The following is a 23,180-nucleotide window of genomic DNA, read 5'->3' on the forward strand; positions in this document are numbered from 1 at the left end:
AAAAAAAAAAAAAAAAAAAGGTGCAGCAGTGCCCAGAAGAATGTCTGGCAACTTTAAGCTTCTGGGTGAATTTAACCTTTATAGCACAGGGTTGTTTTTTTACCCCCTCCCATTTAATATAATGTAACTTTGGACCAAGGACCGTCTTTTTGTTCTATGTTTGTACATCACTTAGCACAATGGGGTCCGCTGGATTTACAACTTACATGCCCCTAGGCACAGCATCTTTAGTGCCCCCCGGCATACAGCTGACCTTCGTGTTTTCTGTAAAAAATGAAACTTTAACCCACTTTTAACTTTTAGGCGCCTCTAGAATGCTGCCGCCCCTAGGCACGCGCCTTCTGTGCCTAATTGGAAATCTGGCCCTGACTGGAACACCTAGATGTTACAATAATACAAATAATAATAATAATAACATGCAGAATATGTCTACATGGAATATTACAGTGTGAGTGCACATTAAGGCCCTCCTGAGAATCAGTACTTTCCACTACTGAAAATCCAAGAATCATAGAATTGTAGGACTGGAAGGGACCTTGAGAGGTCATCTAGTCCAGTTCCCTGCACTCATGGCAGGACTAAATATTATCTAGAACACCTGACAGGTGTTTGTCTACCCTGCTCATAAAAATCTCCAATGATGGACATTCCACAACCTCTCCAGGCAATTTATTCCAGTGTTTAACTACCCTGACAGTTAGGAAGTTTTTCCTAATGTCCAATCTAAACTGCCTTTGCTTCAATTTAAGCCCATTGCTTCTTGTCCTTTCCTCAGAGGTTAAGGAGAACAATTTTCTCCCTCCTCCTTGTAACAACCTTTTTTATACTTGAAAAAAAGACAGTTACCTTTTCAATAACTGTGTTACTCATGTCCATTCAGCTTAGGTGTGTGCTTGCCATATGCACCAGTGCCGGAAGTTTTTCCCTCAGCAGTATCCATAGAGGACTGGCTCCAGAGCCCCCTGGAGTGGTGAGCACATGCTGTGGTATACAGGGCACAGCCAGTTCTCCCCACCCACAGTTCCTTCTTGCTGGAAACTCTGACAGTGGGGAAGGAGGGTGGGTTGTGGAATGAATATGAGCAACACATCTCGAAGAACACCAGTTACAGAAAAATAATTGTCTTTTCTTCTTCGAATGATTGCTCATGTCCATTCAACTTAGGTGACTCCCAAGCAGTACCCTTCAGAGGTCTCTGGAGAGTACCGCAGTCTCAGGGATGCCGCACGCCAGGACCAGACTCCTGCTGGGGGGCGCGTGCCTCCAATGGTCTGGGCCCGGTGGCTGGCAAGCTGTGCCTCAAGCCTCTCTGCCCGTGTGCAAGGTTAGGGACCAAATGGGGCTGTGCTGTGTCTGCCTATTGCGGTCAGATGTGTGGTGGCTACAGGAGGGCGAGCGCTGGCAGGACTTCCCCCGCGACAGGGAAGGGTGTCACTGAGGTGGGGACCGAAGTGGTCCGAACGCAGGTTTACCCCGTGACTAGGGAACCTCAGGGGCTGGTGCGGGCGGCACTGGAAGGGACATGATCTCCTGCGCCGCCTGCAGGCCTCCGGCGTGGACAGTACCCGGAGTTGATGGAGGCCTCTGCTGCTATCTGGGGTAGCCGGCTGGGAGCGGGTTGGGCTACATCGCTCCACCGGAGCTTGGGCCCGAGATCCCGGTGTGGATGAAGACTTGTCTGGCATGGGACCTAGCTCACGCCCAATCTTATCCTTTCCCTTGCAGAAGGTTGGCCTCATCCTGCTTTCTTGGGCTTCTTCGTCGGAGCCACGGATGGGGACGGGTGCGGCCGGGGGGCGCTGGGTACTGAGGTCACGGTACTCGGCACCAAGTCAGAGCATTGCTCCAGTGCCAGGGTGAGGGCTGACTCCATAAGGAAAGCTCTTAAACGCTGCTTCTTAGTCCTTGGCTTGAAGGACTTGCAAATTTTGCACTTCTCACTAATATGTCCTTTGCCCATGCAAAGCAGACAACTGCTCTGTGGATCACTAATGGGCATGGGCCTCTTGCAGCGATCACGGGGCTTAAATCCTGGGGATCGGGACATGCCCTGTCCTGAGGCAAAGTCCCATATGGGACCTACAAATTCTCTAACTATAGCTATGGGATTTATAAACACTAATAGAAAACTATATACAATATAATACAGGAGATAACTAGCGAACGAGGAGCTACAGCACTAGCTGAAGCAGCAACAGTTCCAGAACCATCACTGGTGGCAAGAAGGAACTGAGGGTGGGGCGAGAACACACACCTAAGTTGAATAGACATGAGCAATCACTTGAAGAAGTACTATTATCATGTCCCCTCTCAGGCCTGGTCCACACTAACCCCCCACTTCGAACTAAGATACGCAACTTCAGCTACTTGAATAACGTAGCTGAAGTCGAAGTACCTTAGTTTGAACTTACCGCGGGTCCAGACGTGGCAGGCAGGCTCCCCCGTCGATGCCGCGTACTCCTCTCGCCGAGCAGGAGTACCAGCATCGACGGCGAGCACTTCTGGGATCGATCCCAGAAGATCAATTGCTTACCGCCGGTAAGTGTTGGATGACAGGTTCTTAGATTATGGCACATCAGGCTACTTGCATCAACAAGCAGAGTGTGTGCACACTGTTCTTACATGAATTAAAGATGGCATTGTGAGGATCACAGCCCCAGACAGAAAACCCCACATGGCTGACTTGACCTTTATTCTGATGTCATTTGGAATATCACTATGCACTGTAGAGATAAGTCACCTTCTGATCACTTCTGTAAAAGACCACAGGCTAAGATGGGAACTTTCTCAAACTGCATTCATATCAAACTCCTAGATAATGCTAATGGGGCAAAGGGTTTACTTTTTTTTTTTATTATTTTATTTGGTTTTCAGGTGTTCTTCTGTGATGTGTGAATGGCAAATTTAGGATGAAAGATGTGGGGTCAATACTGGGCTTTTCTGTTTATGGTGCTTTTATTATCACTGTCCATTTTTATGACAGATCTCATAATCTGATTCAGCAAGGAGGATAGCCTCAGGCTCGGCATCAAGAATAACTCCCAATACAGATTTAGTAGTAGTGTAAACAAAACAAAACACTCATCTTTATAAGGTAGTAAAAAATGGTTTAGCTGAAAATTTAGCAGAGTGTTGTTATTGTTGAATGCCCCCAAAAGCACAGAGCAAAGGGGCATGTGTGATATAGCCGATATTAAATGGAACTTTTTAAGCCCCTGAAAGTGGTGATGTAATAGAATACTGCATGGTTCAGTTCTAGTAATTGATTGTGCATTTGTTTTAAAACTCATCTTGTTTTCCTAGGCTCTGGATGTTTGTGGGCCAGATTTTGCCATCCTTACTCATGTTGAATAGACTCTACTCTACAAGTAGCCCCAAATAATTCAATAGCACTGCACAGGAATAAAGTATTGTTCAGTGAGAATAAGGATGAAAGAATCTGACCGCATTGTAAGAGGCCTCTGCCTCAACCCTTCTATACTGCACAGTCTCTACACTATTCACATGGCCATGCCATTCTCCATTCCTCCTCAATACAGCCTCCCTTCATCTAAAGTAAAATCTGCTTCCACTTTATGTCTCTCATCTCTGTGCTTAATGACCTTGGAGTATAGTTATTCCACTTTAATACTTAGGGCAAGATCCTGACCCCCACTCTCATTCTATCCTGTTCTGGTGGTGTGACGGGGCTGGAAATCAGACATAAACAGACAGTCAGTGATTTGTCCACAAAGGAGTAGCCTCAGGTGATAAGACACTAGCATATCCAGCTCTACACCATTTAAACCATACTCTCCTCCTTGTGCTAGTTCAGATCTGAGATCCTCTCTGTGCAAGTCGGCGTGGTACTCTCCAAACCCTCCCCACCTACCTACTTGGCAGGGAGAGTAGCGAATGTGCATCCCCTGCTTCCCCTCTTCCCTCACATCCAGACCCATGGTCCAGGGGTGTGCATACAAGGGATATGTGTCTTATTCCCCAGCCAAACTCTGGTGGCTCTGATTTGCTTAGTTGGTGAAACAGTTTCTCAAAATCCCTTTGCCTCCAAAGGGCAACATTTCTAGTGTAACTAAAATCTAAAAAGATGTGGTTCCATCTGAATATTGTATTATGGGTTTCAACATTTCCAGAATGAATTTCTCCTATCCCATTTTTTGGCAGAACGTCATCTTCCATTTGATTATTCTAGTAGATTGTCACTTGGGGTTGAGTAACAGAAATATACTGTAACTATCAGTCATTCTGACTTTAGCCACCTTATAGAACAGAAACTACTGAATAAAGAATCGTTGTTCTAAAAAAACCCCCACAGTATATTTAAAAAAGCTGTTGTGTCCAGACAAAATATCTTTTCTAAACAGAGATGTCAGCAGTCAGCTCACATTTAAAAAACATAATCTTCTGACTCAAAGAATCAATTTAAACGGTCTTATAAAATGTTTAATAATATATGTAAATAGGCTTGGTGTTAGACTTCAAGGGGGAAGTCACTGTATTAATGTTCACATTAAGATAAAATAGGACCTTGAGTATAGTAAAGTATAAGTATTTGTGTGCCTTAGGTCATCACATGTTGTAGGTACACAACCTGTTTCAGTTAAAACATCCCTGTTCTTCAAGCTATTTTGGAACTATCTGGGCTTTAAATATAAATAAATTGTATAAGCTGTGGAACAGTACAGTTGGTGACACATCACATTGTAAAAAAGTGTTTTGAACATTGAAAAACTAAAATTATTATTTTGAGTTGAACTAGCAAAATGTTGATTTTAAATAAGCAGGGTTCTTCAATAAAATTTTACAATTTTTGCTTGAAATAATGTGGCATAATGTACAATGGACCACCGACGTTATTGCATTGGACTGTGTTGGACCCTTCAGCATGTTAATAAACAAAAACACTGATTGCAAAGAAAAATTAAATATTTGTAATTAGAAAATGAAGTGCAGTATGAGCAAACTGTGTTTACGCAATAGAAAAACTGAGGTAAAGTGACTGCATATGCACATATGGGGCTGGCTTCCGGACATACACATTGTACCTGCCAGCATCAAGTAGTGCCCTGGTGAGGAAGGTATATTCACTCCTGGGGGAAGTTAAGGAAAACACTTTCATTTCAGTGCTCCATACAAAGAGTCAGCTTTAGCTTTCTGTTAAATAAGAGTCTCTTTGTGAAAGCTGTAGCAGAAATACTCTGTGCTAATATATCCCCCTGCTGCACTGCCCATACCTAGCTTGTGCTGCCTCACAGTTTTGAGGTAGCATTTCCCCACTCTGCTGGTGAAAGGTACTTCACAGTGCTTTCCACCACCACAGTCTCCCCCAGGCAAAACTTCTACTGTCAAGGCCCTTAACACTAGTTTATGGAAGAAGAGGGTATAGAACAGTCCTGCAATTAGCCCAGCATGTTTACTATATGCTTCACTGTGCCATCTATAACATCCATTAAATCGTCATGTTGCAATGAGGGAGTTTTGCTAGTTAATCATTATTATTGCCATTTCAGTGTTCAAGGTTTGTAATACCTCCAGAGAAGCCACTAAAAGTGTTAGTCTGAGTCAAGTGGGATGGAGTACTAACGAGAATATTTGTAGAGAAAATATTGACAATTCTGAAGGACATAATGATGGAAGCTCAGCATGGCAAACCATAGGCTGCTTGGATAAATTCAGAGCTAAAAAGAAGCTATATTGGAAATAGAAAGTCAAGAGGTATCTAGTCAGGATTACATGTCCTGCATGGGAGAAGGAAGAGAAGCAGAGACAGTAGAAAATATTGCTTACTAATGGGGACAGAGCTATAAGCTACATCAAGGATAAGACAAATCCAAAATGAAATGTCTGCTAAGCAGTCAGGAAATCAGTGAGAGTGATGGAACATGGCAGAACTAATGCATGTAGTACCCCTATTTAATAACAGCAAAGACAACATTACTAGGCTCAACAATGTAAGAATAAATCCACAACTTAAAAAGAGATAGAACTTAGCAAAAAGTTACTTGAAGAACCTGCAAGTCTAATGGCAAGCAGACCTACACCCCAGAAGTCTGGGGGATACGTGGGTACTGAGATAATAATCATCAGCTAATATCTATATAAGTTGTGGAGACCTTGAGGTCCCAGAAGATGCAAGTGTTTCAACCTGGTACCATTATTGTTTCCACCCTTAAAACTTCACATCCATCCTTTGCAAAGTAATGAAGCAAACAGGGAACAAAATTATAATAATCTAGAAGCAAAAGCATCATGGGGCTAAACATGGGTTAAGAACAAATTCTGCCAGACCAATTTCATATTCTATTTTGATATGATTGCAAAATTAGTAGATGAAGGGAATGCAGTAGACATTATGTCTGGATTTCAGAAAAGCACTTGATACAGTATCACAGGGGAGGGGAGCCAACACAAGATGTCTTGGACAGAAATACAATTAAAATGGATCAAAAACTGGCTATCTAACCGTATACAGAGAGTAATCGTAATTGGTAGTCCGTCTAGTTGGGGAGAGATTTCCAGTGGGGTCCAGGGATCGGAATTCGGTCCCATTTTGTTTAATATCTTTATAAAAGACCTGGAAGACAAAGTAGAGAATAGGGAATGGTGGTCAAACCTAGAGGCGGCATAGAAAAATGCAAAAGCATTTTAGGAACTATAAGGACAAACTAATAAAAATTAGATTTTTCACTAAAATAAAAGAATGATTATACATTTGTGACAAAATAATTCTAAATGTCCATACAAAATGGAACGAAAGGTTTATTGACCTCTAATGCTATTCTTAGCCAGATAGAGGAGTTCACGGTTAGAAAATAAAATCCAATATAATATTAGTTTGGGGTGTATAAGTCATATTCTCTCTTCAAAGTTGCAGAGGAGCAATACTCCTGCTTTATTCATCCTTACTACATCAGCACTTGCAAGACTGTGTATCATTTTGGGCACTTCAGTATGAAAAGGATAATAAATTGAAGATACTACCAAGATGACAAAGGTAGGAGGAAACATCACACGGTATGACTGGGAACATTAAATATATATCTATATAGGCTGGAAAAGAGCGGTCAAGAAAGAATGTGTTAACTATCTGCAAATGACTTGAGTGTCCGCAATAAAGGGAAGCGGGAACTGTTGAATTCAACACAGGAAGGCAAACTTGGAAGTAATAGTATGAAATTGCTTACAAGAAAAACAATGAGACTTGACATGAGGAGAAAGGTTGTTAAAAGAGTTAAAACATGGAATAAATTGCCGAGGTCAGCTGATGAAGCTTCATCTTTCAAATATAGGCAGGTGAGCACAAAACACCTGAGAAATACAAAAGGGAAATTCCTGCATACTGCAGGAAGGTGGGGTTTGATCATCTATATGGTCTTTCCAAGCTGAAGTGGCTATGAAGTAAAATAGAGTTTTTCATATAGGATTTGTTTTTAACTAGTCAATGGTTACATATTTCCAGATAATCTGTTGTGAAATTTTCCTTGCTCTTGTGTACTTTTTAACTCTCCTTGATTTTATTATTGAAACTACACACTGCAAAACACAAAATAAACAAAAAGGATATAGAAAAAAAAAAAGAAAGAAAGAAAAGAAAGAAAAGAAAGACAGACAGACATTGAGTTTCTGTCCTACCTGAATTCTGAAAGATAAATAGATGCAAGGCATTTCACATGAATATAGTATGAAAATATTAGATTAGAACACACTGTCATATGGACAAGCTCATAGGAGGTCCTGGATGAGGGCTGGTGGGGTTCAGTCCAATGTCATACACCAGAAGCTAATACTCTGACTCTCAGAACCCCCAACCTCCACACAGATCACAAGGGATTCACAGGAGGCCCTGGACATAAAAAACAAGTCCCTGTGCCTTTCTACTGATTCTGGAACTCTCTACTCCTGGACATCAAGGAGCAAGTGGAGCCAGGCTGCTAATGTTTCTGCCTGCCCTGGAACAGCTGCCTGGAAGGGAGCAGAGCCCTGCAGCAGACTGGGATCCCACAGATCCTGCAGGATGTGCTGCCATAATAGCAGAAGTAAGTACAATATATTTTCTTGCGGGTGGGTTTGGGTGGCCAGAAAAAAGACTGATAATTTGCAGGAAAACACTTTAAAACTTTTAATACTTAAATTTAAGTGAGGGATAGAAAGAGATTTGATGTCTATTATAACCAGAGTTCAAGTATTTTACATGGTTTAAGCAAGATTTGTTTTATTCTTTTAGTGGTAAAATTTCTGTCTATATAAAAACTGACTGTGGGTTTTTTTGTTTTTAGTAGCATAGGCGAATCCATCTCTCTGGTGAGATTTGTGGGATCTAAGGTTTTTGTGGCTGGGAGCAGGATAAAAATGCAAGAAACAATACAGGAGTGGTTGGGAGTGGTTATTGCAGGGCGGGATGGGAGTGAGATTAAAAAAATAGTCCCACGCAGGACTCTACAGGGGAGTTCAACTGTGCAAGCGGGAGATGTGTTCATTTTTTCCACTGATTCCTCCTGGGAGGACTCAAGGATGGAGGTGATGATGAATATTCCCTCTAGGGGTAGAGGAGTTGTAGCAAGAAAAATGTAAACCTCTGCTGGTTTCTGTGTTAAACCTTGAGGAAATATATTCCAGATTTATTGGACCAATGGGTAGTTTTACAAAATATAAATCTACCAACCTGGTGAATTGCAACATTTCCAGTGATTATGGATCCTCTTTCTAGCCCACTTCTATATGATGTTTGTAGTAGTACAGCTGTATGACAATTTAAAGCTTATGGGCCAGATTTTCAATAAGGATCCAGAACTTTTGTGCTGCTCCAGAGATGTAAGAGAGATTCTGGCTGTAACTGGGCAACTGCAAATTCCCTTGGCAAGGGCAAAAGCTCAGCTAGGGAAAGCTGGCCAGCCAGCTCCTGCATCAATTGCCCCCTCCCTGCCCAGTATAGGGGTGCATTTTTGGAGGGAAGAGGCAGGGTGGAGCTCTGCTCCGCTTCACTCCACTCCATTGACTCCCACCTGGCATAAACTAGAGCAGGCCCCAGGGCCGGCTCCAGGCACCAGCCCACCAAGCACGTGCTTGGGGCAGCACCTGGAGGGGGCAGCGCGGCGCTCCGGCCCGAGAGCGGGGCCGCGACTGGGCTCACCGCCCTCCCCGTGGCGCTCCAGCCGCCAGGGAGAGCGGAGCCACAGCGGGCTTGCCAACCTCCCCCGGCGCTCTGGCCGCCGGGGAGAGCGGAGTCCCGGCCGGGCTCTCCGCCCTCCTCCCGGCGCTCTGGCCGCCGGGGAGAGCGGAGCCCTGGCCGGGCTTGGCGCCCTCCCCCCGGCGCTCCGGCCGGCCGGGGAGAGCGGGCCCGCAGCTGGGCTCGGTGCCCTCCCCTGCCGGCCCTAGTCTGCTTCAACTCCGGGCCAGCAAAAAAAGGTCAGAATCAGGAAGCTTTAAGTGACTCCCTGACACCTCCCATTTCCGTCACAGGAAAGAGTTTGACCCTCACTGAAGTTATTTAACTCATTGAGATGCAGGATTAAAACTGAGAATCTCTGACTATGATCCATATCAATGTGCTTGTTAGTGCCTGAATTTTAAGATTAACAGGATGAGCCAAATGGGCGCAGTTTGTCACTGGATGAAGTTATTGGTCATGCCATTATGTGACTGTCTGTGTGTGGGGATAATTATACAGAAGATAGCACAAGGGAACCTGTGAGCTGCAACGATATACAATGTAAACTACACCCGGTAGCTCGGATGACATCAGGTGCCTGAATCTTTTCATTGATTTCAGTAGGTTTTGAATTAAGCCATCTGAGAGCAAAATTGGTTTGGATGGTGATGATAGAACCCTAAGATGTGTAACTTTATTCACAATTCTCTGTGTTGTGTTCAGTATATATTTTGATTTTCCTAAGATTCTAACAAGAAAAAAAGTGTTTTATTGTAAGTTTACACAAAATACCCTGTTGGGTTTTTGAGGGGCATGGTTCTGTTTGTTAAAGGAAAACCAGTTTAAAAAAAAACAAGTGAAATAAAATCTTGTGATTTTTTAAAATTGGTTTTAATTGAATTTGATTATGAACAGTGGAATGATGAAGGGTGAATGGGATGAGTTGTAAGAGTGTAACATCAAAGGTAAATACCAATTCTCATGCATTTGCCTTAATTCATTTGCATACTACAATCCCATTAGATAAAAAGCAGTTGTCTTATGGTTTTCTCATATTACAAAAAAATAAAATTAAAATAAAAAAAACAGCTAGTATATGAAATCTGAGCCATGAAATATAATCCTCCAATTGAAAACATTCAGTAAAGAATGTTTTTTTAGGTGCCAGCTGATAGTGGAATATTAGCGCCTGCTGTTAAAAATAGATACCCCCTTTCCATTTCCCTACACCCACACTTAGTACATCAGCATAAAAATATAGGCAGATATTAAGTATTCCGCCCCCAGAGCTGTGTGAAACTTCTCCATTTCCATCCATGCAAACTTTTTCCTCTAGTTTTGAATTTGCACCCTTTGAGTTTCATGTTGAGTGACACAAGTGAAAAATCCCCCAAATTAAAAAAAAACAAAACAGCTGAAATGTGTACATTTCATCTGGCCTCTGATTGAAAATTAGAGCTCTGAGAGAAATCACAATTTTTATTTTGTTTTGTGGATTTACACACTTTTTTGCCATTTTGTGCTTGGCATGATTTGGTGCTTGCCCCCCCAATTTTGCTTTATGTGAAATTTTACTGAAACTGCTACTTTGAATAATGGCCTCATTTTCATTACACAAAAGGAATGTATGCACTTGAAAAAAGCATTTATCTTAGCAACTTTACCCTCCCCAAATGGGCCCATTTTCAGATTCAAAACTGAATGCTTAAAAAAACTAACACCATAATTCTGACCCGTTTTGCATTTTGCCAAGAATATTTGAGACACTTGTAGCTGATAACATGCAAAACCACCAAGTTTCAATAGTTTCCTTAAAAAAGAAAACCCACATCACATCACTTCAGTTTCTCTGAAACGTTTTAGGAATCTGGTTCAAGTTTCGGGTTTGTTACCAAGGTTTCATGCAGTTCTTTCTAACACATGAGCTTATAGCCATCATTTTGGATTTGCTCATTAAGGCCTCTAAGGAACAGGTTAATCTTTGTGGTTTATTTTGAAGCTTTCCTACCTCCATTTTAAGTGAGAACGCATCTGTGAGCTCAGCCTATTCCGAGTATGTAGGCAGGGGCGGCTCTATGTATTTTGCTGCCCCAAGCACGGGACTCAGGCGGCTTTTGGCAGCGTGCCTGTGGAAGGTCCGGCTGGTAATGCGGATTCGGCGGCATGCCTGCAGGAGGTCCGCCGGTTCTGCGGCTTTGGCGTACCCACTGCCGAATTGCCGCCGAAGCTGCAGGACCAGCGGACCTCCCGCAGGCATGCCGCCGAAGGCTCCCTGACTGCCGCCCCCTGTGGCTTGACGCCCCAGGCACGCGCTTTGAGCGCTGGTGCCTGGAGCCGCCCCTGTTTAAAAGAACATTCTAACAATCATAGTTCCAGCTAGAGGGCAGCATGCATTGCTGAGATAGCTAAGTTTAATGCTTTGCGGAGCTAAGATATGCTTCTAGGAATCTGACTTGATATGTTCTACACAAGAAATGATACTTTTAAGCTCTGTTTGGAAGAAGTGAATCGGCTGTGGTTGCTATGAATGGCTAAAACATATTCCCCACTTCAAATTTACCTTATTGACATCCATTCGCAACTTCTCATTGTTGGCACTGGCAGCTTTTTCTGCCGCTTTCTTTTGACGTTGGGGTCCCCTGCCAAAGAAGATGTAGTTGACCAATGCATATTCCAGCAGGGCCATAAAAACGAAGACAAAGCATCCCATCAGATACATGTCAATGGCTTTCACATAGGGAATTTTGGGAAGAGTCTCTCGAAGATGTGTATTGATGGTTGTCATAGTGAGCACAGTTGTGATTCCTGGAAAAAGGAAGACAGTTCCATTGATTATATTCATGTTAATCTTCTATCATTATAACTCAATCTTTAAATGCCAGCACTGCAGGGATGTTAGGAAGGTATTTTTGTTCTTTGTTAAAAAAGCGTGGTGTTAGTGCAACTTATTACAGTTGTAATTGTCTCAAGACAAATACACAGTAATCTCGTCTCATGCAAATATGCTTTCTTAATGGGAACTGTAGACTCTCCAAGCTACCTGGGTTATCAGCTGCCAGCATAGACACACTACATCTTGCCTTACTGCTTTCCTCTAGAATGTTCTTGCTGCCTGTCTTTAGATTTGAATTCCTGGGAAGAAATCCTGGCCCCACTGAAGTCAGTGGCAAAATTCCCATTGGATTCAATGGTACCATGATGTCACACACTCCTCCATACAGGCTCCAGTTCTGATTTCCATGGATGGAGGAAGTATCAGCAGGAGTGGGCTTAATTTGTGTTAATTTTTGGCAAGCACCATTCACGTTTATATTTGCAATGTGTGCTCAGATACCATTACGAGGGGCATAATATAAACAAACCCTGAAAGGATAAATTGATAAGATACATTAATATAAAGAGCAGAGTTCTTGGCATTATAAGGAGAAGTGTTTTGCTTGTGGAATTTAAGGTAACACTATGGAGAGGACGCCCTCTACCTGGCAAGGGAGATTGGTTAGTCAAATGCACAGCCTGACACAATTGTATCTACTTCACACCTGAAAGGAAAAGCACTGTATATTCTATACTACAGTATTGTAGGTTTGCTCTGGACTGCCATGAGCAGAAACAAATAAAATACATGCTATTTTTAGACTAAAAACAAGTGCAATAAAAAAACCTGATTGAGACAATCAGACTAATTCCAATTACAATGATTACATAGTTAGCTAATTCAGACATGAAATCACTTTCAATTTTTATTTAAATTGTGATGATTTAAATGCTGAATCAGATAATACAAAGCTTAACAAGCTAGGCAAAGAAACCCAACAGAGATTTTTTTTTCAAATCATGCATTATACGCTATACCAGAAGCAAGAAAATATATTCTACTAATACACAATGCATGATAGGAGTAAAAATGCCTACCTAAAGCAACTCTTGCAGCTGAAGCATCATAATTAATCCAGAATGAAACCCAGGAGAGGATAGTGATCAGAATGGAAGGCATGTAGGTCTGCAGAATGAAGTAGCCAATGTTTCTCTTAAGTTTAAAGCTGAGAGACAGCCTTGGGTAGGCACCTAAAAAGGGAATATTTAGGCATGGCTGTGATTTACTTTTGTATACCCTTAAAATTCTTTGCATCATTTCAGTTTTACACTCTGTTTCCTATGTTACAGATTTAGCATACACACAATTGCCTTTGCTTGGGGACAACCAACTGCAGATTTTATAATGAAGTCTGTATTCAACAGTATTTTGTACTAAAGGTGTTGAGTCAGTAATACATAGATTCACAGCTGCTGATAATTAAAATCTCCTGTAATCAGCTGTCAAAATACATTTCAGAGTGCCAAACTGTGCAAAGGCTTCAGTCTTACATGACTATTGAATACCAAGTTAGGTGTCAAGCAATCTTCCCTATCTGAAGTGCCATACATGGTCACCAGGTGCTAAGGAGTATTGCAGGAGTGCGAGTCAGGCAGGGTGATAGTGACCCTGGTGCACAAGGCCCTCACCAACCTATGCACACTGAAATTCCACTATTTTGAAGATTTCAGAGCACACATTCTTTGTATAAGTCTCTCCCATAGAGCTGAACTTCACCCAGAATGAGCAAGTGAATGGGACTTTCCTGAACTTGGTTACAGACAGCAGCCGTGTCCGGTACTTAGGAAACAACAGTAAAATGAACAGTACGGGTATGATTCTGCTACTTCTCACATTGGTGTCACTACACTGTCTTAAATGGAGTTACCTCTGATTTACACTAATATAAGAACAGATCTAGGTGCTGTGTCCCAAATGGATCAAGCACCCAAGATTTAAGTCCCTCAGATAATAAAGAAAGCCTCCTCCTTGGGAAGAAGTGAAGCCATAAAAGAAATGTAGCGATCAAAATGGAAGGTTGGAGACCAAATAGTATTGACACTGGTTTTATTTCAATAGCTCCAGCTGGAGTGACACTCAGTTCTCCTAAGCGGTGAGCACATCTCTGTTAGCACAGTCCAGTGTCTTGAAGGTGGAGTTAGAAAAGGGAAATGCTAATGGGACAGACCCACAAAGGCTCTAAGAACCATAAAAACCCAACCCACATGGAGAAAATATTAACAGGCTTTTTTTTTTATGCATATGTTGCCAATTCTGCTTCCCCTCTTTGGGCTACAAATCGTCTTCCCGACCCTGCCGAAAATCATTTCTTTGTCGACCAAGGGAGAATTACAAAATCCTGTTGAACCAGGATTAGAAGCTTGTACAGCAGAAGGTGAACTATTTTGCATAAGACCTCTGTAGCTTGGCTCCATCAACCAAAATACAGAGAAGAGAGACAGAAAGGTTTTCCTGTGGGCTAGGTTATGTCTGGAAGAATTTAGCTCGCTGAGGTACACAACCAATTTCTTCAGCTTTCATGGGCTAACTTACTCCAGAAGCCAGACAATATAGTTTATTGGAGTGAGCCGTAATACTAGAGATTAATGTTTCCTAATTAGAATGAAAGGTCATGAGGGCCAAACACACAGCAATTCTCTGTGTCAATTCATCAGTGATGTTGTATATACTATACTGTGAACATTCCATCAGAATATCTCATTTGAAAATTCAGAATGGTTTCTCTAAGTTACTCCTGTTACATTTTCATTCAGATCAAGGACTGCACTCTTGCAACTAATCTATTTCTAAAATCATTTTCAGTGAGCAAATACAGTTCCCCTTAAACTTCCCTTCTACAAACCTGTAGAGAAAACAACATTCTTGGTGACAAGCCTGAAGTCTACAATGGAGAATTGTGGCAGTTCAATCTTTGTCACTCCTGTGACTGCATTATCTCCCCCACGCCAGTAAAATTCAATGTCATCTGTTGTATAGCCATCTATAAAACAGGAGCAAAGGATTATGGCTCTGATATCATGCAAGGCTGTAATGAACAGTTCAGTACATTCATTCAGGAACTTGGAGTAATGTTAATTGTATTTCCTAAAATAAAAATATGAATAATGTAACAAATGTGTATACATAGTCACCAATAATGTATACTCTAGTTATAAAGATTATTATGTAAAATGGCAATTTTATATATATATATAAATTTATTGATTCAGCCAGATTACTTTAATAAAATAAACTGATAAAAGGAAATTAGATTATACAAGAACTCAGTACAGGTGGAGTCCAGTATACAGTGTCTTACAGATTTATTTAATCTCAACCCTCAGAAAATAGCATGTAATGTGCAATATAATCAGTCTATTGTTGAATATGGAACTTCAGATTCTATATTAAAAATCTATTTTATTTGTTTTTAATTAAAAAGTAAATTCACCCTTTTATTGCCCAGAAATTAGAAGTCAAACAAAAATAGACACAATTAGTGTAGACATCATAAATAAATGTGTGAGCCCCACCCATTTTGGCTATACAGCAGCACATAAATTGTCCCTAAAGCTGTGCACATATGACATCTGCCTCTTGGCCAACACAGGGATTGACTCGGGATCCCCAGAACTGAAAGCAGGAGTCTCTACAGCATGAGCTAAAGAAAGAGGCAGGCTCTGTAGCTCCTGCGTGTAACAGACTCACATCCTCTGTGGACTGGGCACAGAGGGGGGCACATTACACACACTGACAGCAAGAGTATATAAACTAGGGCTGTCAAGCGATTAAAATAATTAATCACAATTAATTGCATGATTAAAAAAATTAATAGGAATTAATTGCACTGTTAAACAATAATAAAATACCATTTATTTAAATATTTTTGGATGTTTTCTATATTTTCAAATATATTTATTTTTGATTACAAATATTTGCACTGTAAAAAACAAAACAGTATATTTAAATTCACTTAACACAAGCACTGTAGTGCAATCTCTTTATAATGAAAGTTGAACTTACAAATATAGAATTATATACAAAAAATAACTGCATTCAAAAATAAAACAATGTAAAACTTTAGATCCTACAAGTCCACTCGGTCCTACTTCAGCCAATCGCTCAGACAAACAAGTTTGGTTAATATTTGCAGGAGGTAATGCTACCCACGTCTTGTTTACAATGTCACCTAAAAGTGAGAATAGGCGTTTGCATGGCACTGTTCTAGCCGGCATCACAAGATATTTATGTGCCAGATGCACTAAAGAGTCGTATGTCCCTTCATCTTCAACCACCATTCCAGAAGACATGCATCTATGCTGATGAAGGGTTCTGCTCGATAATGATCCAAAGCAGAGCGGACCGACGCATGTTCATTTTCATCATCGGAGTCAGATGCCACCAGCAGAAGGTTGATTTTCTTTTTCGGTGGTTCAGGTTCTGTAGTTTCCACATCTGAGTGTTGCTCTTTTAAGAACTCTGAAAGCATGCTCCACACCTCGTCCCTCTCAGATTTTGGAAGGCACTTCAGATTTTTAAACCTTGGGTCAAGTGCTGTATCTATCCTTAAAAATCTCACATTGGTACCTTCTTTGCATTTTGTCAAATCTGCTGTGAAAGTGTTCTTAAAACAAACATGTGCTGGGTCATCATGCGAGACTGCTATAACATGAAATATATGGCAGAATGCAGGTAAAATAGAACAGGACACATACAATTCTCCCCCAAGGAGTTCAGTCACAAATGTAATTAATGCATTATTTTTTAAGGAGCATCATCAGCATGGAAGCATGTCCTCTGGAATAGTGGCCGAAGTAAGAAGGGGCATATGAATGTTTAGCATATCTGGCACATAAATACTTTGCAATGCCGGCTACAAAAGTGCCAGACGAACGTCTGTTCTCACTTTCAGGTGACTTTGTAAATAAGAAGCATTCATCAGTATCTCCCGTAAATGTAAACAAATTTGTTTGTCTTAGCAATTGGCTGAACAAGAAGTAGGACTTGTAGGCTCTAAAATTTTACATTGTTTTGTTTTTGAGTGCAATTATGTAACAAAAAAAACTACATTTGTAAGTTAGACTTTCAGGATAAAGAGATTGCACTACAGTACTTGTTTGAGGTGAATGGAAAAATACTATTTTGTTTATCATTTTTACAGTGCAAATATTTGTAATCAAAAATAATAATATAAAGTGAGCACTGTACACTTTTGTATTCTGCACTGTAATAGAAATAAATATATTTGAAAATGTAGAAAAACATCTAAAATATTTAATAAATTTCAGTTGGATTCTATTGTTTAACAGTGCAATTAATCATTATTAATTTTTTTAATCGCAGTTAATTTTTTTTAGTTAATTGCGTGAGTTAACTGCAATTAATCAACAGCCCTAGTATAAACTACTAACATGAATGAAGGAGGTGCAAAAGCAAGTAAATAAACTAGGCACAATGGCTTGTAATGTACTAAAAACTCACGAAAATAAATGTTAACTATAAAGGACAATTGTGATAAAATTTCTGTCCCTATCTGTAGTCTTCGAGGGTAACTGCGTAAGAAAGCTTGATGTGCAGTTGAGCATGATTGTAAAATTTTACAATAGGTTAAAAATAAAACCTTTTGCATTGCTTGAACATACTTGATTTCAAGGATAATGGACATTTATAGCAAACTGGCAAAACACTGCACACTTCACAACTACCTGAAAACGTATTAAACAGTCTCCAAATCTCTTAATTTCTGATCAGCCAAGTGTAGAATAGTAGCACTGAAAAGGTAAGGAAATGTACAGTGCTTCATCAATTTATGAAGATGAGAACTCAGGAATCCATCAGAACATTAGAATGGCTGGGTTCAAAAGCCTGCTCAACATACAGAATTAGTTTTAAAGCAGGCTCATAGTGTGTATTTTTCTATAGCACTCTGTTTTTGTCAGTTTCAGCTTTCTCTGAAAGTGACTGCTTTCCTTCTATATTTTAGGGTACTAATTGGAAGTCTAACACTCTTTGAGGAAGCAGACAAAGAAAATATAACAACAACAGGAGACGTGAAAAGTAAATCGGAACGCATGAAAATTTTCTTCTGCTGTAAGTGGGATATTTTCTCACTTTGAGCGCTATCCCATGAGGTGCCGAGCACCATCAATTAATCAGCATGCAGGATTAAGCCCCAATACATGGGGCCAAAACTCTGCATGCTATAAAATCTTGTTTTACTCAATGTGGAGGGGTTTCATGGTTTGTTAGGTTAGGGCAGAATGTGGCCCAATGTGTTTTCAACTAATTTGTTATCTTTTATTCATAGTATTCATGTAACTGGCCTGATTCATTCTAGTGTAATTGCTTTTGTTTTATTCCCTTTCGAAAACTCCATGCACAACAATTTGTTAAAGTCATCCATGAAAACAGACAAATAAGCTTTCTATTTTTTGTGGACGAGTGCCATTCCAGGGTGTCCCATTGTGACCTAAAGCAGCCCTGCCCTCAATAGTCTCTCAGTTCTTTGTAATGGCTCACTCTCTAATGGGCTAGAGCACTTGAACAAGATTCTCCCTGTGTGGGGTCTTATGTAGTCTTAACCCTCCCCCCCACCCCAAAAAAAAAAAATCCAAAACAAACTCTGAGGCCCTCAGCCCACAGCCCTTCATTTTGGGATCTGTGTAGCTTCATTCAGGTGTTTCCTCCAGGGAGCAGAAATCCCACAGTCTGCCTTCTGTCTGTGCTGTTCCCACGTGGGAACCCCAATTAACAAATGCTAAGGAAGTCGGAGAAATCAGGATATTTAGAGATGTCTTGCCACAACATTTCCTTAATCTTAGCCACAATTAAAAATGTTACATATCAGTCAATGATTGAATAGATTGTCAGCAACTGACATTGACAAAACACCTGGTCAGAAAACGGAGAAAAAATGTGCACATTTTTGTGAAATTCTGTTTTTCCTCAGAAATTTGACTGGTTTTGGTTGGCAAACCCCACTGGTAAAGGACCCAATACTTCTCCACTAGGAAGAGTAAGTATCCATAGCTCAAGATTCAGCAGGACTGTCATAACTATAAAGGGAAGGGTAATAGCTGTCCTGTGTACAGTACTATAAATCCCTCCTGGCCAGAGACTCCAAAATCCTTTTCCCTGTAAAGGGTTAAGAAGCTCAGGTAACCTGGCTGGCATCTGACCTAAAGGACCAATAAGGGGACAAGATACTTTCAAATCTTGGGGGGGGAAGGCTTTTGTTTGTGTTCTTTGTTTGGGAGTGTGTTCGTTCTCCGGGAATGAGAGGGACCAGACATCAATCCAGGTTCTCCACATCTTTCTAAACAAGCCTCTCCTATTTCAAACTTGTAAGTAAATAGCCAGGCAAGGCGTGTTAGTTTTCCTTTGTTTTTCTCAACTTGTAAATGTACCTTTTACTAGAGTGTTTATCTTTGTTTGCTGTACTTTGAACCTGAGACTAGAGGGGAGTCCTCTGAGCTCTTTAAGTTTGATTACCCTGTAAGGTTAATTTCCATACTGATTTTACAGAGATGATTTTTACCTTTTTCTTTAATTAAAAACCTTCTTTTTAAGAACCTGATTGATTTTTCCTTGTTTTAGATCCAAAGGGATTTTGGATCTTGATTCACCAGGAGTTGGTGGGAGGAAGGAGGGGGGATGGTTAATTTCTCCCTGTTGTAGATCCCAGGGGGGGGTTGGAACTGATTCACCAGGAGTTGGTGGGAGGAAGGAGGGGAATGGTTAATTTCTCCTTGTTTTAAGATCCAAGGGGTTTTGGATTTGTTTTCACCAGGGATTTGGTGAGGGTTTTTTCAAGGCTTCCCAGGGAGGGAATCCATTGATGGTGGCAGCCGAACCAGAGCTAAGCTGGTAGTTAAGCTTAGAAGTTTTTCACGCAGGCCCCTACATTTGTACCCTAAAGTTCAAAGTGGGGATCTCAGTCCTGACAAGGACATTCTCCCCAACATACCCAGAACCTCCATAAGTGACATGGGCTTGAGTTCAAGCAGAGAGGACCCAAAAATTGATCACTCATTTATTACAGGACATGATTTTTCTCCTTTGTTTCACTTACAGACCTTTTCCCCCTGTCACATGTAGGTTTACCAGAGGAGCCAAGTGTAGTTTGGATGGACAACCATTACACCAAATGGATTGTCCCTTTCTCTGCCTGTGAACTAGGCAATGCCATCAATAGGATTAAAGTTGGCAAAGTTCAGCACTGGCAAGCATCCACAGTGATTTTTTATAGAACAGAGTCCTCATGGAAGGTCATGGTGTTTGATATTTATAAATACAGTAGATGTCTAATAGTCTAAAATAATGCAAGTCTGGGAAAGAACCAAGATCACTGCAATCTGTTGAAAGAAGCCTGATCACGTGTGGTCCAGGAAGCATCAAGCATGATTGAAGAATGAGTTATACTGATGCTCCGGAAGTGCTACAGTTGCCACAATAACCAATGATCAACATGCTTTTTGATCTTCAAGATCCACCTGCTGCTAGTCGTTTATATATTTGGAAACTAGAACCATTAGTATACTACAGAAAATTATCTTCATAGAAAGCTACATAGTGGACTTTAAGGTTTCAGAGCATTAATCAACAGTGTACTGTATTTAGCACACACAGATATTTTCCTATGGATAGCAAAGCTTCTGTACAACTTCCATAGTTCAGATTGGGTTGAAATTCTTCTACTATATTGGCTAGATGATTAAAAAAAAACAAATTACATACTTACTCCAGAGATGGGAATGATTTTGTTCTGTAGGGGAAATAAAGCATTTCACAGCTTAATTATGCTTTCCTGAAAACTGCCTAATTACACAAGAACCCCCTCTCAATCCCTCATTTTTTCAATGAACCCTATTCTCTTTTCTCCGCAGCCTGGAAATATCTAAAGGTAGATATGGAAGAATGTGCAATACTTTAAATGTTTCTTTCCAACAGAGATGGCCTGAAACTCATGGGCTGGAATTGCTGGGCATGTTTAAGGAACACATAGGCAAGACATACATTTTTCCCTTTGCCACATCTGGCTCTGTAATCGATACCATTGTAATTTCTGAATTAATGGACTGTAACTTATGTGGAAAATTCAACTGATAACCACTTACAGGGTTTTCCACTCCCTTTATATTCATCACTCCACTATGTTACTCATGGTAAATGTGCATCGCACATTGTTAGGGTTAGTCCTTTGGTCCTCCAGCATCTTCTGCATGTTACTGTACTCAATGTATTCCACATAAGTTTGTACAAAAACTGTTTTTTTGGGGGGAGGGGAAATCTATCTAAAGCTGACTCCGCTTATAACCAAATCTGTTGTAATTTCCCCCACTGCCATCTAGAAAGAAGACTTTCTTTTCATGCTATGCAGCAGCTACTCCAGAATGAAGAACAAATGAAGATCTGCCTACCAAAGAAACTGATGACAAAAAGTGGGACACTGATTACTAACAAGATGTTTCTACTCTGTGCAGAATCCTTGATTTCAAGTGCTATGAGGAAATGACAGAATGAAGCACATTCTCTCTCTCTCGTTCGCTCTCAAAAAAGGGGGAGACTAGGGTAAGGGGCGCATGGATGGACTTTGTTAAAGATAGATTTAGAGGACCGACTACTATGTTTTCTTCTTCCATGTTTCAATGGAAACAATTGTCTACACATTTATCCTGAACAAAAATCCCTTATTCTATGTACTCAGGTCTCTGATCATACTTCAATGCCTAAAAGGGGTTTTACCAAAGATGCCTGGAAATTCTGCAATAGATCAGGTCATCATGATGCCGTTTTCCTTCCCTATTCATGGTTTCTCTTCCAGGAAAGAGGTGAACATTTTAATGAGATATAATGTTTTCTGGTCTACCGCCATCTCTGTTAAATCTTTAGAATCTAAATTTCTGTTTTCAAAGGTAAAAAAATAAAAATGCAGCAACAAACACAGATCAGTAAAGAAAGGCAGTTGTATGCTATGAAAAAAAATGTAAAAACAGTGTCCTTTGAGAGGTTATGCAAAAGGATTCTACATGATTTATTGTGCAGTTTACTTTTATTTATAGGAAAATTGCTAGGAAAACATCTGCTCACACCATATTCCAAATTAACATTTATTTAATTTCAACATTAAGCTCAGGATTCTAGGAGATCTTCTTGAGCCCTCTAGGAAGAAATCAACAGCATGTTTTGATGTCAGGGTTAATTACTGTACTTTAGAACTATAAAAAGAATAGGAAAAGAAAACAAAAAATAAATTAGCAAAACAAGTTTATTAGTGTCTATAAACTGCATGGTGTGTACACATTAAAACATCAGGATAAATATTTTTTCATTTGGGAAAATAGATTGAAGAAAGTGTTTTAAAAACCTAAGCCAAACTTTTATGAAACACAACTTATTACAAGTCCTTTTCTGAATCTTTCCTAATGGATATTTAATTACACGTCTCCCACTCAAACTTGGGTTCACCCAACAAATGGCTGTTGATTTCTCTGCCAACACTTTCTGAAGCATTCCAACTTTCCCTTTAGTTTCTTCAAGAAAGAGTGTGTCAGTTAAACAACTCCTGTGTTCCCAATGGGAGTTGCCAGGTGCTGAGCACTTCTGGAAATCTGGCTTCTTCATTTAGGTACCGTGAGGGGAGTTGAGCTCTTTTGAAAATCTTGCCACAAGAATCTAAGCAAAAGATTCCCAAACATTCAATTTCGCTGTGGTAAAGCTGTGCACAACCTCCTGCTATTTAAGGCACTAGAGAACATTTATGCGACAGAGAAGTTAAAATGGTGTTAAATGAAAAAGCTGTTAATATTCATCAGTAACAGAAGAAAGAATTTTAGGAAATGTATACAAGTATTCAGAACCCCATTAAAACATTTCTTTCCCCCGGTTTATGTAGAATGAATAGTCCCATTGATTTCATTGCATGGAGGAGGAGAGGGGAATATTATGGGGGGAATTGCAAATGAATGCCATTGTGTACTGCTAAAATACGTACAGGTAATCTGAGACAAACCTAATACCTACAAAACATCAGCCAGTAAAATGAACTGATGCATTCATTTCCCCGGTGGATGTTTTGCCAGGAATAGTTATAGGTCCAATTACCTGTGAACATAATATACAATGTCAGCAGGTATTTAGGTTTCAAGACATCTCTATTTGCTAGTTAAATGATTTAATGCC

At 40.4% G+C, this 23,180-nt stretch overlaps 1 protein-coding gene across 5 annotated transcripts in view; it reads right to left on the reverse strand.

The window, feature by feature from the left end:
• GABRB2 (gamma-aminobutyric acid type A receptor subunit beta2) overlaps positions 1-23,180 on the reverse strand; it is a 284,019-nt gene that overhangs the window by 16,674 nt on the left and 244,165 nt on the right. For 3 of the 5 annotated variants that reach the window (XM_054037999.1, XM_054038001.1, XM_054038002.1), the window contains 4 exons: positions 14,863-15,000; positions 13,058-13,210; positions 11,706-11,950; positions 6,461-6,571 (listed from right to left, as the gene is read on the reverse strand). In XM_054037999.1, the coding sequence (XP_053893974.1) occupies positions 6,461-6,571; positions 11,706-11,950; positions 13,058-13,210; positions 14,863-15,000 (647 nt within the window). The remainder of the gene's footprint in view (positions 1-6,460; positions 6,572-11,705; positions 11,951-13,057; positions 13,211-14,862; positions 15,001-23,180) is intronic. The other 2 variants (XM_054038003.1, XM_054038004.1) reach the window with 1 other exon arrangement.

The sequence above is a fragment of the Malaclemys terrapin genome, chromosome 8, assembly GCF_027887155.1.
Source record: "Malaclemys terrapin pileata isolate rMalTer1 chromosome 8, rMalTer1.hap1, whole genome shotgun sequence".
Classification (NCBI taxonomy): Eukaryota; Metazoa; Chordata; order Testudines; family Emydidae; genus Malaclemys; species Malaclemys terrapin.